This window comes from Xyrauchen texanus, chromosome 35 (genome assembly GCF_025860055.1).
Source record: "Xyrauchen texanus isolate HMW12.3.18 chromosome 35, RBS_HiC_50CHRs, whole genome shotgun sequence".
In the NCBI taxonomy this organism is placed as follows: Eukaryota; Metazoa; Chordata; class Actinopteri; order Cypriniformes; family Catostomidae; genus Xyrauchen; species Xyrauchen texanus.
In genome coordinates this window covers 840839-860084 of record NC_068310.1, presented here as the reverse complement: position 1 = coordinate 860084, position 19246 = coordinate 840839, and the positions used below count along the sequence as shown (strand labels likewise).

Here is a 19246-nt window from a genome sequence, read left to right as displayed (position 1 = left end):
GTGTGTTAATATAAAGATTAAACACATTTGATAAAATAAAGAGTACATTTTAAAATGTATCTGTATGTTTTGTCTCTCTATATGTTGTTATTTGAATCGAGTAATGATTTTTCAAAAATGGATTTACTACATTCAGCATGAAATAAAACATTTCAGGGTGGATTGTTGGAAATTAACCGTCATTGAAATTAGAGTGCATTGTGAGTAAGAATGAGTGAACAAATGTAGGGAAGGAGTGGCACATTCAGAATTCAGACAGTCTTACAAAATAGCGAAATAGTGCACTATATAATGGATAGGGGTGGTTTCAGACACAGCGAGTGTTCCACGATCAGGGTTGGTGCCCTACGTAGGTTGTGTACTCTGCATTTAGAGAGCGGCAGTACTGCTGTACAGAACTAACGATCTAAATATTTACAACACTGAAAAATGTAACTGCACTGAAATAAGAGTCCACACAGGACTTTAAAAGCTATGAAATAGCTAAATAAGGCATTATATTTCAGCATTATATATAATGTTCTTGTGAGACATTTTAATTTTTTCACTGTAATAATTACTAGAAATGTTTCCAAACCTCTCTTGTTCTTGATAAATTCATCCAGATCTGACAAGAGCCCTTAAAGGGATAGTTCACCCAAAAATTACAATTCTCATTATTTACTCACCCTCATGCAAACCCAGATGTGTCTCTTTCTTCTGCTGAACTTAAATTAAGATTTTTAGAAGAATTTCTCAGCTCTGTAGGTCCACAGAATGCAAGTGAATGGGTGGCAAAATGTTCTGTTTCTCACCCACACCTATCATATCACTTCTGAAGACATGGATTTAACTGCTGGAGTCTTATGGATTACTTTTATACTGCCTTTATATGCTTTCTGGAGCATCACAAGTTTGGCCTACAGAGCTAAAATTTCTTAAAAAAATCTGAAATTATGTACTGCAGAAGAAAGGAAGACATACACATCTGGGATGGCATGAGGGTGAGTAAATTACGAGAGGATTTTCATTTTTGGGTAAACTATCTCTTTAAAGTGATTACTGAGCCATAATTAAATATTCACTCATGTTGTTCCAAACCAGTGAGGCTTTGTATTATGTGGAACACAAAATATGTTAGACAGAATGTTAGGGTCTCGATCACCATTCACTTTCTATATATATATATATATATATATATATATATATATATATATATATATATATATATATGTGTGTATGTGTGTGTGTGTGTGTGTGTGTGTGTGTGTGTGTGTGTGTGTGTGTGTTAATGTATGTATTAAAAAAACATTACCTGAAAGTAAATAGTGACTCAGGCAAACATTCTGTCTAATATCTCCTTATTGTGTTGCATGGAAGAAAGTAAGTCATACAGGTTTGGAACAACATGATGGTGAATTATGACAGAATTTCCATTAATAACAATAATAATAATAATTCTGTAGTACATGTTCAATGTGTATTATGTAATGGAATAAAGGGGAGTAACGTCTATTATGTAATTTGTGAAAGTAACAAATTACTCACTGGAGTACTCTTTTAATTCTTTCTTACTCAAGTAATTATTCATGTTAGTACTTTTACTTCTACTTGAGTAATTGTGTTTTTTAAGTATTTGTACTTTTACTTGAGTACAGTTTTTGGCTACTCTACCCACCTCTGGTCTACGGTTAATTGGATAACCACTCAATTGTACAATTGTGGTGAGAAGAATAGCATCTCAGAATGTCAAGATCTACATTTAGCCTCAAGATTGTGAATATGGACCCAAAAATGCATCTGATAATTTTTTTTGGTAATGATCATTTTTGATCCACACCATCTGAGCAAATATAATAAACACATTATAATTTTTGGAATATCACATCTATGGATTTTAAACAATTGTAAATGCAGACAGTTTGCCCCTACTCTGTGTAGTTTTACAAGGACAATGTAGAACAATTGATTCTCACTATAGGTGGCTTTGCTTTTTTGCAGAGGGGAAGGTTTAAATCTGATCTGAACAAAACTATCTAAACATTATTTAGATACATTTCTTGTCTTATTTAATCTGTCTCTTCCACTCTTGTCCATCTGTCTGTCTTCCTTTTTCTGTCTCTCTTGCTCTGTTGACCACTCAGCCTCCCAACCCCAATATAAACATAGGTTCAAGTGGGCTGGGGCAGGGTGCTGGCTCTCAGTCTCTGCACTCTCAGACTAATATGAATGATAGTATTGGCTCTGGCCTGCCGCCAACCTCACTAATGCAGACCCAAATAAGCAACGGTGAGACTTTCTGATAACAGTTTGCCTGAGTGTCTGTGCTGTACTTGAGCTTGCTGTTTTGGGTAGAAACATATTCTATGCACATAGAGATGTGAACATTTAGGCAACATGTTGCAAGTGTGCAGTCCTGTTATACATATTTTATGTGCACTCTTGTGTTACTGTGGTGGTAACAAATCTTAGGACTCGAGAGTGATGGAGTTCCCTGTAAATGTCTGTGCCATTAGGCCAGATGTGCAATTATTCAGTTAGCTATATATAAATATGTCGACAGTTGAACTAACTTCAACAAGATTCTTTTCAAACTGTTTTTCTGCCATTACTGCAACTGACCTGAAAGAGAAAAGTTACTTATTTTTCTTTATCTGAGCACAGTTGAGATCATAGTCAGAAGTGAACAAATTTCAGTCATAACTAATTTTTCCTGCATTTAACTCCTTGCAGCAATGCTGACAATGCAACACGTACCTCAGGACTTGCATAGAGTATGTTTCGGGCCACTCTTTCCTCCTTTCCTTTCCTCTTTCTTTGCACCGTGTCTTACCAGTTATATACACACCCTGCTTTCTCGAGCTTGCCCAACTCTCTTTTCCTAACACTTGCTGTTTACAGCACTACTGTAGACCTTCATTTTCCGTGTTTGGGTCATGGTGTTTTGATGAACTGAATGTGTGCTTTATCCTGACTGTGAGTGTGTGTTGTCAGGCCCCAGCCATGCCCCCATGCAGCAGCAGCCCACTACATCCATGAGCCTGCCCGCCAGCAGCCATGGCGCGGGGCCTGGGTACAGCCATTCGTTGCCCTCTTCTCAGGGCACTCCACTCCAGGGTCAGGGGGGCTACTCGTCCTCGGCCTCTCGAGCCAACCTCAACATGCAGTCCAGCCAAGGTGAGCCAGGAGAGAGCTCACCTTATGGTCACATCCAGCAGGAGGATGCGAATTGGATGAGATATCGGGGGAGTGTTTTAAAGACAGAGGAGGGGCAATTTGGGGATGTTCCATGCAAGAATAAAAGTGAAGAAAAACTGAATTAGACCAGTTTATTTAGAAATAAATTCACATTGTTTTAGAACACAATTTCCTAACTGATGGTATTTAGTGATGAGCAAATTGGTGAATCTCAGGATAAACTGTCTGTCACATTTCAACCAAAAATCAAAAGTAAAAAAGAGTGAGCTTGTTTTTGAATTACAGTAATGGGAATTTGGGGGGAAATTGTGTTAAAATGTCATGAAAATAATGCCACAATGCAAAAAAATAAATAATTAAAAGCCCTTTTTGGGGTTAAATATGACCCGCACATGTTTTTACCATGTTTTGTTGGATTCACCCACATGATACTGTCCTGTATTCCTTCATCTTCGATAATGATGTTGTTGATGTCATAACAATTTGTTTGACTCGGGAGAGATCGAACACATTCAGTTCATCAGCAGAAGTTGCTTCCTCTCCCTCCATTTGTTTGAACCCTCTTCTTAGGCCTTAAACCGCTGACATGCTGCCCTCTGTCCCAACTGACATTATTTCTGCCTGTTTGACTGAGAGCTTGACTCCCCAGTTTCTGTTGGTTATTAGTTTTTTGTCTTTTTAGAAACTGAAAAACAGCATTTTAGCCATGGATAAGACCTGATGTTTTTAAATCTTATTTGATAATGCTTGAGTTATACTGTTATTTTAATGTTGCAATGTTGTAATGCTGGTTCCCATTAGTTTCTATGATGCATCAGCAAGGCTCTGGACCGCATTACTCATCTAGCTCTGGTGGGGCTCAGCACTACCAGGGCCAGCAAACGGTTGGGATGATGGGACAAGGGAACCAGGGTGGTGGCATAATGCCACAAAGGCCCATGGGAAGTTATCGTGCCCCACAGCAAGGTATTTGCATTGACATTTATTTTGTTCCTCTGGTTTTGATTCTGTGCTTTTTGCTTGTTGTTTGTTTAGAGCGAATTATGTTATGTAGTGACCAAGCTTGTTCTGATAATTTGGTCCATGGCAAATGACAAGTATTTTGGCAGTGCAGTGTGCACTAAAATGGACTTCAATGGAGTTCATAAAGTACCTTTTGTTTAATCAGCCAATTTCTTGTAATTCTTAAATTTTCCCAACCCTTTAAAGTAACTGTTCTAAATAAAAGGATGATAGTCTGATGTTTCACATGGGATATGTACATGCTGCAAAGTTGTGTGTGTGTGTGTGTGTGTGTGTGTGTGTGTGTGTGTGTGTGTGTGTGTGTGTGTGTGTGTAAGACAGGAGTCACTCCTGAAATTGCGATGGTTGAATAATTGTAGTGAGAACCATGACAACATTTCAACGTTTTGTGGCTATAAATTAGAAACATTGATTTCTAAGCACCCTCAATTGAACCTTAGAGCACCCCCAATTGCAGACCAGGGCAAACTGCTGCCCTCTGGTTGATTTATAGATTTTAATTAGAGCTTTCATTAATCTGGCTATGGGACCTATCATGCATCCATAAGCTTTTAATATGCTCAGAGTTGCCAGATAATAGATGCAACACCACAATCAGAGATTTATACTCACACAAATAGAAAATATTTCACTTATATTTAATTTATGCAATCTGGCAACCATGCATGCGTGCAGTCTCTCCTCTTCGGAAAAAACCTTAAAGTGCTCAATAGTGCAATATTTTATGCACAAAGAAAAGTGTGATGTAGTCACTCCGTGTCCATTTGCGACGCTGCATGTGCGGTTTAGTGCCTAAATTAAAGGTTTACTCCGAGCAAACCTATTCAGTGATGAACTTTAGTAAAAATATATGTGAGCATATCCAAGTGAGAGAGGAAAATGTTTGTTCTTTGTGTTATTTGTAAAATGCTGAATTCACTCATACCTGTATGTGAATGTTACTCTTGCAGTAATCATTTATCAGTGTCATGCAGCCTGTTTTATTCAGTTGTGTGCTGAATGGGATGCCAAACATTGACGAGACTCACATCATGACCCATGAGCGTCTAACAGGTTAATAATGTTCTGAGAATAAAACAAATGTCGCAGCAAAGGGTCCGAACTAAAGTGTACGAGCAGTGCAAATGTGTTGCTGCTTGATGTGGGGATTTGGATTCCTCTCTGTGACATTAAATATTTTTGCCAGCAGTTGGCAACAAAAGACCATCTTTAAGGTGTCAAGAGTGAGTTGTGTTTATATTGACTGACGTTGTTAGTCAGTGTGAACGTTTCATTGACGTCACTGGCATTGTCTTTCACTCCATAATTGCTCAAATTACTGCTACACTACAGCTAAGAAATACTACTAGTATTAATAGCCCCTTTCCCACCTACAGTCCTAGTACTTTTCTTTTAGTAAATTTTGAGATGAGATCTTTTAGGAGGAATGGAACATCAAAGGAGACTTTTCAGTTGCATTCAAACTCACCATAACCACCCCTTTGTGATGTCCTGTAGTATCCACCATTTTTCTGTGATGTTATTTACATTTTAAGCTATTTTTATTGAAAATTTAGTTTTTTATGATTGTTGTTCCTCCCTTCTGAGGCTGATTTAGCATGTTTCGAACGCAGCCAAAAACACCACTTGTGCATTAACTTGGACACAGAAGCCAAGTTCTCAACAGAAACTGCTTGTATTAAAGTGTTTCTCTTAACAGCCTTTTGATCTCTTAAACGGCTGCATTCATAAATTACGTTTTAGAACGCGCTTTGTGCAAAACCTTTAACAAGTCATTTTTTTAATGCATGTAAACGTGATCACATTCTTGAAAGAATGAAGAATATAGGCCTATGTGGAATAAAAGATATAGGAGCCTCAGCAAAATAAAATTATCCACACAGCAAACTAACAAGGATCTCTAACCACAGGTTATGGGCAGTAGTTCCAACCACACAAATCGTTGAACTATGTTGTAACGATGAAACATATGACCATAGTTGGCCAACAATGCTTTTGGGAAATGCACCCCAGACTGAGAAGACAGTGGTTTACATGTTAACAGTGCCCTTGTGTGTACATGGCATAGCCTACATGTAAAACTCATTAGATTAACTCTGTTATTTCTTGAATTAACCTCTCGGTTAATTTTTAACCAATATTATTATTCGAGCAAAGTGTTAATGCCAGTTAACTGGTGAACCGTCTACATTTCTGGTTTTAATCACAAACACATGCATGTTCAGTTTAGGACATTAAGAAAAGAGAGTATAAAGTATTATTATAGCATAGTTTACATGCACATTGTAAATATAGTTTTTTATTACTATTATTCTAAGCTGCAAAACTACAGCTCTGCAATTACAGAAGAGCATGACTGAACGAAGAACATTAAATGGCTTTTCCATTTATTGATTCAGACTCTCCTGGTTATTTATGTTCATAATCGGGACTAAAATCCTGTTTTGATTGTTACTGTAGACAGAAAATCAAGTTGTAATGGTCAGTTATTTACCTGTTATTATGATGTATGTTCTTTGGTTTAAGTTTGAAAGGATGTAGTGATATCTGGAGTTTCTGCACACCACCAATAAAATACTCCCTGTTTTTGCTGACAAACGAAAGGTCATCAATTTTCATTTCATGTCATATCCATATTTTATTATTATTTTTTTTTTTTGGGATGGGTGGGGGTTTGATTACTCTGCATTTTTTGTGTTTATTTATGTGCATTATTCTCCTTTAAATGTTATACCCACAGGTCTTCTTGCACACAGGTCATATTAAGATTTTTCCTGCAGGTCTTTTAGTTTCAAGGACACTGACAACACACAAATACAAATCCTCAAAATGATTTCTTTCAAAATATCACAAAATTTTTTCCCCACTTATTGATCTGGAATACAACATACAATGGACACAGGCAGCAAGAGTACTTCCCCTAAACCACCCCAGTCCACCCTGCTAAAACGGCAGTCAGATCGGCTGATTAACCCACCCTGATGTCGCATGTCTTGCAGGATCTGCCCCGCAGTACATGGGCCAGGACGAGTTCTACAGCGAGCCGTATGGACACGCTCAAAGCTCCAGCGAGCCTGTTAGCCAGCAGTATTACTCAGATGGTAACAACACGTTCATCCAAAACTTTTCTACTCTTATTCATTCTTTCACTCATTCGTTCATTCATTCATTCATTTTGCATCCCTGCTTCTACACTCATTCCCAGTTTCCCAGTTATGTCTTTCTTATGCTGGTAATTGTTTTTCCAGTATAGTCCTAAAAGGTTTTCAGATCAAGATCTTTAAAGTGTGTCTTCATTGACTGTCAATCTTTTTTCTTTTTTTTTTTTTGGGTGTGCCGAAATTTCAGATCTGGCTTTCCTTCTTTGAATTCTTGTTGTTTTGCCTAATGACATTGTGCTATTTCTGTGTTCTGAGAGTTTTTATTTGTACAGATATTGTTCTGTGTGTTGCAGTGGAAGTTCTTTGCTTCATTTTGTAATTCAGCTGATCTGTGGTGGATATTTTCATGTCTGAATCTTCAACAGGTCATGGAGAATATTCATATCAGCAGTCTTCATATGGGGAACAGGGCTATGAGAGATCCTTTGACGAGTCCTCACAACACTATTATGAAGGCGGTGAGTCCATTAAAGGTTTGCATCACTCAATATGTTCAGAATATAATAATATGTCATAACCTTTATACTTATACATCTTTATTTTTTTCTTAAAGGGATAGTTCACCCAAAACTTAAATTTAGCCATTATTTACTCACCTTCATGTTGTTCTAAAACATTATGATGTTCTTTTTCTGTACACAAAGGGACAGTTTAAAAGAAAAATTATGCTCACTGATGTCATACAATAGCAGTGGATGGTGGCTACCTTTCCAATCTTCAAAAGGACACAAAAGTATAATTTAGAAATCTAATAAATTCTCTTGTTCAGAAACATACAATAAGGTTTGGTTATAAAACAAACCGAAATCCATTACTTGTTGAAAATCTTCATTGACGATCGCTCTCCTGTGTGCACTGATGAGACTGCACGAGAACAGGAAGCCATGTTGTGGCTTCTGCCACCTCTGTGAAAAATCACTCTCAATGGCTTGGAGTTTTGATGCCAGAAGATAGACTTTATTATCAGAGATAAAAAAAAAAAAAGAGTCGTCTGCAGAGGAACTGAAACATTTGGGTTTCTACCCAGCTTATATATGGTCTACTAAGGTGTGGCTAATACATTCCATACATTTATTTATCATTTTGTTCTGTGACTATAGTCTGTTGTTTTTATAAGAAGTGGACAGGAAACTCTTGTGGAGGGACCTCACCATATATTTTCTCTAGTGTCAAAACAGGAAACTCCGTTTACCATATGTGAGCACATTCCATTCCCACACAGGCCTCTACACAGACACATACATTAAGATTAGGGCTATCGATTTAACACGTTAATTCAGTGCGATTTAATTTTATAAAAAATAACGTGTTAAAGAAATGTACGCAATTAATTGCAATGCCCCCGGACCATAATAAGGAAGATTCCTGAGAAATGCAAGCTTGTAGTACCACCTGTTTACTCCAGAATTAAAATTATTTAAAAGTAATTGAAATTTCAGCTGTGTGGCAATGCGCAGTTTATACAGTGAAGAAAACACGTTACGTTATTGCCTTCAAAGCAAGAAGATTTCGAACTAAGGGATCTCAAGATGTGTTCTAAGTATTAAACTATATTTAACTTGACACAGTGACCTAAAAATTGTATGCACCCGAGACACTACACAAGCATGTCTGATTCAGGTGTACATTTACGGGCCCTTAAACAAGCCCTCATAATAAATCTTGAACTGATTGATAAATTCACTTGTGTAATGGATTGCTGTGAACTGTATGCCAATGATTGTCTTATGTTCAATAATATGGTAGTAAACAATACATTGTATTCTCAAGCCGCTTTTGTTTTATCAATGATTAACTCTTCTGCCACAAGAATGTAATTCTTTTTGATTATCTGACTATTTTTTTTTATATATATATTTATATATATTTAAAAATAACTATGTATAATTATTTCATCATTATATATTGAATTATTGTTATATGAAGGGCTTTCAGCAAATATTTGTACATGCAATTAATCGGGACACTATGTAATTAATTTGATTAAAAATTGTAATCAATTGACAGCCCTAATTAAGATACATGTTTGACCATCAGAAATGATTGTAGAATAAAATGGCTTTATTTATATTGATTATAATTGATTAATTTATATTCAAATTTATAAAAATATTCCACAGCCACAGAAATATTAACAATATAATGCAACACAGCTGCACACAAACCAGAGAACTGAACTTGCAAAACATTTGTAAAAAAGAAAAGTTGATGAAGAGATGCCTTTCTATGCCCAGCCTTGATGTATGAACCTCAGTACTAAGAAATCGAACTGAGAGAAATGGAGGCTAAAGCAGCTGCAGTCAGTATAGGAGTATGCAGTGTTTTGCTTACCGGAAGTGGACTGGAAGAATCGGAGAGAAAGAATGAAGGAGCCGGTATGTCTGTCACCTGTTCTCCATTCTGCGTGTGTGTGTGTGTGGGACAGACCTCCAACTGAAGAGAGCGAGACCTCAGCAGAACAGTCGTTAAGTGTGACACCCTCGGCCAAAATTAAGTTGTTTTTAACCAGATAGTGAGATGCTGGCTTCAATAGAGTACTGTTATGAAAACGATTTTGGACCAGTGACAGTACACATTGGATGGGACTACCCACCGCAAAAGGAAACCAAGGGATGGACATGTCCTGTCACTTGTCACAGCTGGTTTGGACAAACATGAAAAAGATATCCGATTTTTGTTTTTATCGTGTGTTGGGTTGTGTCTGGTTAGGACAGGGTTTGACTGCAGCTGCCTCAGCCGCCTTCATCTCTCTGTTTGATTTCCTAATACTCTTGTTCATTCAAATAAGGCTGGGTATAGAAATGTATCTCTTTGAATTTAAACTCTTACATGTTTTGAAAAGTTTGTGTGCAGCAGTGTTGTTTTCTTTTTTGTGAATATTTTTTGTGTGCTGCTCTAGTTATAGCTAACAAAGCAACTCTTGCTTAAACGGCCCTCTTGGGAGAGTGGGCTGCATGAACTGCTGCTCTTGTACACTCTCGTGTGTGCAAACAGCAAAGCAATGGTCGTGAATATTTTCACTAAATAATACATTTGATTTCCATTTGTTTCTTGCCAAACCTTATTGTAAACCTATTGAATAGTTCATTAGACTTCCGAATTATACTTTTGCTTCCTTTTGAAGCTTAAAGAGGTGGTCACCATTGTTACGACCTGTCTAGGGTCAGGTTGCAACAGAAAAGAGTTGTGAGATCAAGTATAAAAGTAAGGTGTCATTTATTTTACTGTAAGGAATTTGACTTTAGTGGCCTGTTGCACGAAGCTAGTTGAGCATTCTCAGATTTTTAGAGTAAGTTTCAGGTTGACAAATAGATCCAGATAGAGCCAAACTGATTTAGATTGAGTTTAGCTACCTTAAGACAAACGTTCTCTGTCAACTCATGTTTTGATCCTGAGTTCAGAATTAACCCTGAAGCTTGTTCACATGAATGGGTGATGTTTGCCATGAACAGCTAATGCATGAAGCTTGGAGAGCTTTGGCGTGATTTACTACTTGTGAGAAATACAGCCTGATTTATGTCTCTGCTGAATATCAAGAGATAATTATGAAATAAGTTAGAGTTTGTACATTTACACAACATGAAACACCTCTGCTCCCACAAAAAAATTTAAATTACTGAATATAATGTGTAATATAATTTATATAAGTTCACAATAAGCACATACAGGCTTATTAATTTTACAGCATAACATTCTCAATCATGCATTCATCTTTCCCTCGATCCTGACTAGTCTCCCAGTTCCTGCCACTGAAAACCATCCGCACAGCATGATGCTGCCATCACCATGATTCACTCTAGGGATGGTATTGACCAGGTGATAAGCGGTGCCTGTTTTCCTCCATACTTGACGCTTGCCATTCAGCGCAAGGATTTCAATCTTTGTTTCATCAGACCGGAGAATTTTGTATCTCATGACCTGTGGTTTCTAACTTTTTTACCTTGATGCCCCCCTCTATTTGTATTGTATTTCAGAAAGTCTATACATACTGTATATCACAGCCATGGATGTGTTCATTCTCTCCCAGCACACTCTGTGCGCTCGCATGCACGTGCGAGAGAGCACTCTCATCATTCTGATAGGCTACATTTCTAGTGGTTGACACATTTCTGCTGGTGTATCATCCATCCCATGCAGAGGCCCTTGTAACCATATTCAAGTGTGAATATGCCAACAAGGGATGCAGTTTTAAGAGGCAGTTTTTGCAGTCTTGCAGTACATGGTTATGTTGTAGTCATACCATTCATTTTTTAAATACAAGGGAAATAATCTCACAAGCACTTGGCCACTCAACAGCCAGCGCACCTCCGTTGAAAGTAGAATATCTTTTGTGCGATGCATCCTCACGCAGTTGTGCAAATAGGCTCTGGTTGGTAGAGCCTAATTTAATTTCAGACCATGACCAGGTTGTTTGGAGAGTTTACATTTTTCTTTTGAGATTTTGCTTCTATCACATTGAGTTAGACGAACATGCTGTTTCACTAGTATCATGCATTTATGGATCTTTGACCAGCACAAAGAATTTTGTGGCACGTCTTGCTATTTTTCCTGAAGTTGTTAAGACATCTGTCAATCCGTAATTATTTATGTCATGATTCTGTCTGGATTGAGCTAAATAAATGTTATGCTTGTTTCGAGGGAAATAACACCGCCCTCGCATAGAGAGCACTCGCGGCCGACACTACATAGGTTGGTTCACTCTCCGTCTCTGTTGTGGATGTGTCAGGAGCACAACCTCTCCCTCAATGTCAGCAAGACCAAGGAGCTTGTTGTGGACTTCAGGAGGAAAGACAGAGAACACAGCCCCATCACCATTAATGGAGCACCGGTGGAGAGAGTCAGCAGCTTCAAGTTCCTTGGTGTCCACATCACAGAGGAACTCACATGGTCCGTCCAAACTGAGGCCGTTGTGAAGAAGGCTCACCAGCGCCTCTTCTTCCTGAGATGGCTAAGGAAGTTTGGAATGAACCACCACATCCTCATACGGTTCTACACCAGCACTGTAGAAAGCATCCTGTCTGGCTGCATCACTGCCTGGTACAGCAATAGCACCGCCCACAACCGCAAAGCCCTGCAAAGGGTGGTGCGAACTGCCAGACACATCATCGGAGGTGAGCTTCCCTCCCTCCAGGACATATAATGTATACCAGGCGGTGTGTGAAAAAAGCTTGGAGGATCATCAGAGACTCCAGTCACCCGAGCCATGGGCTGCTCTCACTGCTACCATCAGGCAGCCAGTATCGCAGCATCAGGTCCCACACCAGCCGACTACATGACAGCTTCTTTCCCCAAGCAATCAGACTTTTGAATAATTGATCTCTCACGATCAATATACATCAGCACTGCACTTTATTAATCTTATTATCTCACACTGGACTGCCATAAATTATATTCTCTTTGCAATACAACCTACTGTATATTTTGTTTATACACTTATTTTTTTTTATTTTATGTGTATGTGTATTCTATATTGTGTGTATTGTTTATTGTATATTGTATATTATTGTTGTGTAATGACAGTATGTGTACATTAGATATGCAAATTTTGTTGTGTAATTATGTTGTTTATTGTAAATTGGTATATGTCTTGTCACTGTCGTGACAGCTATGTTGCTCGGAATTGCACACAAAACTTTCACACACTGTTGCACTTGTGCATATGGTGATTTGATTTGATTGTCTTCTGTTTTTCTGTTTTTGAGAGTGTTTTTGTTTTGTGTTTTTAACACATGGCTTTGTTTGTGTTTGTTACACCTCCTTGTCTTGTTTTTGTTGTGTTAATTGTTGTCACCTGTTCCTCGTGTGTTTCCCTCTGTCTATATCAGGGCTCTTCAACTAGAAACAAACTATCAAATCAAATCACTTTATTGTCACTCAACCATATACACAAGTGCAACAGTGGGTGAAAGTCTTGGGTGTCGTTCCGAGCAACATAGCAGTCATGACAGTGATATACCAATTTACAATAAACATCAGATTTACACAACACAATTTACATATCTAATGTACACATAATTACACAATATACAACCCCAATTACAAAAAAGTTGGGACAGTATGAAAAATGCTAATAAAAATAAAAAGTAATGATTTGTAAATTATATTCACCCATTGCTAAATTGAAAACACTACAAATACTCATTATGTTTTACCTTGTGAATTTCATAGTTTTTTTTAAATGTACAGTAATTTCAAATCGGATGATTGTAACACGCTCCAAAAAAGCTGACACAGGGTAATTTAAGACTAGTAACAATGTGATTATGTGTTAAAATAACAAGGCAATGTGAAACAGGAGATGTTAAACAGGTGAGGCAATCGTGTCGTAGTATATAAGAAGCCTCCAAAAACAGCCTAGTCCTTCAAGAGCAAGGATCATTCAAGACTTGTCAATTTGCCTACAGATGTTTCAGAAAATAATCCAACACTTTGAAAACAATGTTCCCCAAAGACAAATTGGAAGGATTTTGGGCGTTTCACCCTCTAATTGCACAATATATTTAATAGATTCAAGGAATATGGTCAAATCAAGGTGTGTAAACAGCCAGACGAAAACCACTCAATGCACGTGATCTCTGATCCCTCAAACATCATAGTCTTAAAAAACATAATTCATCTGTAATGGCTTTCATGAACATGGGCTTGGGATAACTTTAGTAAACCTTTTGTTAGTCAACACCATTCGCCGCTGCATCCACTGATGCAAGTTAAGACTTTACTATGCAATGCAGAAGCCCAACTTTAACACTGTCCAGAAGCATTGCTGACTTCTCTGGGCTCGGGTCTTCTATTAAATGGAAAGTAGAACAGTGTAACCATGTTTTTTTGGACCATGAGTCCACATTTCAAATAGTTTTTGAAAAAAACCGCCATCATGTTCTCTGGACCAAAGAGGAAAAGGACCATCCAAGATTTTATCAGCTTCAGGTCCAAAAGCCAATATCTGTATGGACCACATCTGTGAGAGCACCATTAATGCAGACAGATATGTAAAAATTTTGGAGCAGCATATACTGCCATCCAGCACAGTCTTTTCCAGGAATGTCTTTGCATTTTCAGCAGGAAAACTTCAAACCACATACTGGCCTAATAAGCAGAGAGTGTGGGTGCTAGATTGGCCTGCATGCCTGCAGTCCTGACCATCTCTAATTGAGAAGGTATGTTGGATTATTAAGCACACAATACGGCAACGAAGACCCTGTGCAATTGTACAGCCAAGGATAATGGATGAATGGGGGAAAAATTCCACTTTCTATACTTAACAAACTTTTGTCTTCAGTGCCTAAATGCTTAAAAAGTGTTATTCCAAGAAGTTTCACAGTGGTAAACACTCAACTGTCCCAACTTTTTTGAAGTGTGTTGCAATCATCTGATTTGAAATAACTTTTTTTTTTTTTTTAATGTAATGAAATTCACAAGGTAAAACTGTAGTACTCTAGCTGTAGTACTTTAAATATAGCACAGGGTGAATGTAATTTACAAATAACTAATTTTACTTTTTATTAGCATTTTTCATACTGTCCCAACTTTTTCGTAATTGGGGTTGTACAAATAATACAATATAATGTACAGTATACAATACACACAATATAGAATACACAGTATAAAATAAAAATAGTACATATAAAATAAACGTCTAGGTTACGTATGTAACCTCCGTTCCCCGATGGAGGGAACGAGACGTGTCAGAGAAGCGACACTAGGGGTCTCTCTTGAGCGCCGATATCCACCTCTGATCTATGAAAAAAGGCCAATGAGAGTTGGCAACCAGTATTTGCATGTCCCGCCCCCGGACATACGGGTATTTAAGCGGCGCAAATACGGGAGTTCATTCAGGATTTTTCTGAGGAGCCGGAAATGGTCCGGCCACAACAGGGGCTCGGCTCAGCGACGTGGCAGGGGAGACACAACGTCTCGTTCCCTCCATCGGGGAACGGAGGTTACACACGTAACCTAGACATTCCTCTTCTGTCGCTCTCTCCACGTTGTGTCAGAGAAGCGACAATAGGGGTCCACTTAAAAAGAGCCATGCGCTGAGCCGTGTACGTGATCTGCTGATACAGGAGCGAGCAGGTATTCCTACGTGCAGAACGACCAACTGTATCAGGCTGCACGTACCCTTCCCCAATGCCCCATTTAAGCCATCAGGATTCCTTATCGTTACCCTGGAGGGGGGAACAAGGTGACGGCTGCCAACATGGGAACGGGCCAGCCTGGCTGGGCCTCTTTTCTCTCTATGTTTCTCGCATAGAGCAACTACGGCCGGGGCCCTTACATGCATTGAAGGAAGGGGGTCTTAGCCCTTAGTAGGGCGGAGAAGACCCTGCGGAGGCCACACCTACCCGGGAGGGGAGGCAAATTTTGAGTGGCGAATACATCGCATGGCCTATACTTAGGTCTTATGCGGAACAGTAGTGTGGTGGTAGATCCAGCCTCGCAGAGGGGGGAAGCATACAGCACAGCACCCGAGGCAGCTGTAACTGCCTAAGGAAAACACGGAGTCAACTGTCGTGAGGGGACAGAACCGTGGTTTTACACACAGGGGGAGTCCGAACAGGAGGCCTTACCTGTGGGGCACCTATACCAGTACAGGTTAGCTAGTGGTACCCGCAGTGGTTTGGGTCGGCGAGTTCCTCCGCAGAACTGCGACCCACGAGGGCTAGGGAGGTTTCAACCAGTGTCCCAAACCTGGGATCTCCTGGGAAAGAAGGCGCACTGTTTCCCCTGGTTAGGGGGAAGGGCGCTGGGTGCAAGCGATTCACCCGGTCAGATCGTGGATGTGCCACCGAGTTCTATGGGCTCGGTACCTGAGAGAACACAGGACGATACTGACTCAACTCGGAGATTGTAGAATCTCGCAAAAGTGTTAGGTGTTGCCCAGCCCGCTGCTCTACAAATGTCTGCTAGGGCAGTGCCCCTAGCCAGTGCCCACGAGCACGCAACACTCCTGGTGGAGTGCGCTCGGACCCGCAAAGGGGGGGGCATGGCCTGGGTGTGATAAGCCAGGGAAATGGCGTCGACAACCCAGTGGGCGAGTCTCTGCTTGGAGACAGCATTTCCTTTCTGCTGTCCCCCAAAGCAGACGAAGAGCTGCTCAGAGCGTCTGGTGCTCTGTGTGCGGTCCAGGTAAATATGTAAGGCACGTACTGGACACAGCAGTGAAAGGGCTGGGTCTGCCTCCTCCCGGGGCAGCGCTTGCAGGTTCACCACCTGATCCCTGAAGGGTGTGGTAGGAACCTTGGGCACATAGCCCGGTTGCGGTCTTAGGATCACGAAAGTGTCTGCCGGACCGAACTCCAGGCAAGCGTCGCTAACAGAGAACGCATGCAGGTCCCCGACCCTCTTGATGGAAGCGAGCGCGATCAGCAGGGCGGTCTTGAGAGAGAGGGCCCTGAGTCCAACTGAGTCAAGCGGCTCGAAGGGGGGTCTCCAGAGTCCCATAAGGACGACCGAGAGATCCCAGGAGGGAAACAGGTTAGGCCGGGAGGGAGTCCTCCTCCGGGCAACTTTTAGGAACCTGACGATTAAGTCGTGCTTACCAAGAGACTTGCCGTCTACCGTAGTCAGTGGTGGGCAGCGATAGCGCAACATACACCTTGAGGGTGGAGGGGACAGCCTCCTCTCCAGCCTCTCCTGAAGAAACACGAGCACTGACCTAACTGCGCACTTCTGCGGGTCTTCGGCTCGGGAAGAACACCAGTCCGCGAACAGACGCCACTTCAGGGCGTAAAGATGCCTGGTCGAAGGGGCTCTGGCTTGGTTAATAGTGTCTATGATGGCCGAAGGTAGGCCGGCTAGATCCTCCGCGTCCCTTCCAGGGACCAGACGTGGAGATTCCAGAGGTCTGGATGCGGATGCCAGAGCGTGCCCCGTCCCTGAGAAAGAAGGTCCTTCCTCAGGGGAATTCGCCAGGGAGGGGCTGTCATGAGGAGCGTGAGATCTGAAAACCACGTCCGGTTGGGCCAGTAGGGGGCCACCAGAGTGACTTGCTCCTTGTCCTCCCTGACCTTGCATAGCACCTGTGCAAGAAGGCTCACTGGGGGAAAGCGTACTTGCGCAGCCCCGCGGGCCAGCTGTGTGCCAGAGCATCTGTCCCAAGGGGAGCCTCTGTGAGGGCATACCAGAGCAGACAGTGGGAGGTTTCCTGGGAGGCAAACAGGTCTACCTGGGCCTTGCCGAACCTGTCCCAAATCAGCTGGACCGATTGGGGGTGGAGCCTCCACTCTCCGCCGGGCAAGGTTTGTCTTGACAGCGCGTCCGCTATCACATTGAGGTTGCCGGGGATGTGAGTGGCGCGCAGTGACTCCAATCACTGCTGACTCCAAAGGAGGAGACGACGGGCAAGCTGTGACATGTGGAGGGAGCGTACTCCGCCTTGGCGGTTTATGTAGGCCACCACCGTGGTGCTGTCTGTCCTGACTAGTACATGCTTGCCACGAATCAACGGAAGAAATTTCTTCAGGGCAAGAAAAACGGCCAGCAGCTCTAGGCAGTTGATGTGCCAGCGCAGCGGGCCTCGGTTCCACTGGCCTGCGGCTGGGCGCCCCAACCCAACTTGGAGGCGTCGGTTGTAACCAAAACGCGACGGGACACCTGCTGCAAGGGTACTCCTGCCCGTAGAAAGCAGAGGTCTGTCCAGGGTTTGAAGGTTTGGAGGCAGGCAGTGGTAACTTCCACGCCGTGCGTGCCGTGGCGCCATGCTCGTCTCGGGACTCGAGTCTGGAGCCAATGCTGAAGTGGTCTCATATGCATCAACCCCAGTGGCGCGGCCGCCGCGGAGGATGCCATATGCCCCAGGAGCCGTTGGAAACATTTCAGCGGAACCACGGTGCCTGGTTCGAAAGAAGCGAGGCATTCCAGCACTGACTGAGCACGCTCGTTGGAGAGACGTGCTGTCATTGAGACTGAGTCTAACTCCAAACCGAGAAAAGAGATGCTCTGGACCGGGGTGAGCTTGCTCTTTTCCCAGTTGACCTGAAACCCTAAACGGCCGAGGTGCTCGAGCACCTGGTCTCTGTGTGCGCGTAGTAATTCCTGCGAGGAGGCCAGAATGAGCCAATCGTTGAGGTAATTGAGTATGCGTATGCCCGCTCCTCGTAGCGGGGCAAGAGCCGCCTCTGCGACCTTCGTAAAGACGCGAGGGGACAGAGACAGGCCGAAGGAGAGTACCTTGTACTGATACGCCTGGCCGTCGAACGCGAACCGTAGAAAGGGTCGATGTCGAGGGCGAATTGAGACGTGGAAGTACGCGTCCTTTAGGTCTACTGCTGCGAACCAATCTAGATGCCGGACGCCAGACAGAATTTGTTTCTGGGTAAGCATTTTGAACGGGAGTTTGGACAAGGTCCGATTGAAAACTCGCAGGTACAAGATCGGTCGTATGCCGCCGCCTTTCTTGGGTACAACGAAGTAAGGGCTGTAGAAACCCTTCTTCGTTTCGGTCGGAGGGACAGGCTCTATTGCGTCCTTGATTAGAAGGGAGGCGATTTCCTCGCGCAGGGAGTGGGCATGTTCGGCGTGCACTGCGGAGGAACGAACGCCCACGAAGGGGGGCGGAGACCTGGCAAACTGAATTGCGTAACCGAGTCGAATGGTCCGGTGCAGCCACCGTGACGAGCTGGGCAGTGAAAGCCATGCCTCTAAGCTCCGTGCTAGGGGCACCAAGGGGATGAGTATTTTGGACGTATCCGGCGGGGCTTCGCAGCGGTGCGGAACAGGTAACGCGGCGTCGGGAGGCGCTGTGGTGTCCCGAGGCTCTGGTGCTGAGAATAAACTCAAAGCACTTACCTTGTTCCGTGCACCCGGCAGGGGGCGGGTTCGTGACTGAGGAGGAGGTCTGATGCTGCCGTCCTCTGGACTCGTCTGAACCGGCCGGCCGGGGAACA

General features: G+C 42.1%; 1 protein-coding gene across 7 annotated transcripts in view; it reads left to right on the top strand.

The window, feature by feature from the left end:
* Positions 1–19246, top strand: part of LOC127628713 (calcium-responsive transactivator-like) — a 103400-nt gene that overhangs the window by 35125 nt on the left and 49029 nt on the right. For 2 of the 7 annotated variants that reach the window (XM_052105530.1, XM_052105535.1), the window contains exons 4-8: positions 2124–2268; positions 2974–3156; positions 3979–4143; positions 7200–7301; positions 7727–7819. In XM_052105530.1, the coding sequence (XP_051961490.1) occupies positions 2124–2268; positions 2974–3156; positions 3979–4143; positions 7200–7301; positions 7727–7819 (688 nt within the window). Of the gene's footprint in view, positions 1–2123; positions 2269–2973; positions 3157–3978; positions 4144–7199; positions 7302–7726; positions 7835–19246 lie in introns of all 7 variants that reach the window. The other 5 variants (XM_052105529.1, XM_052105536.1, XM_052105534.1 and 2 more) reach the window with 4 other exon arrangements.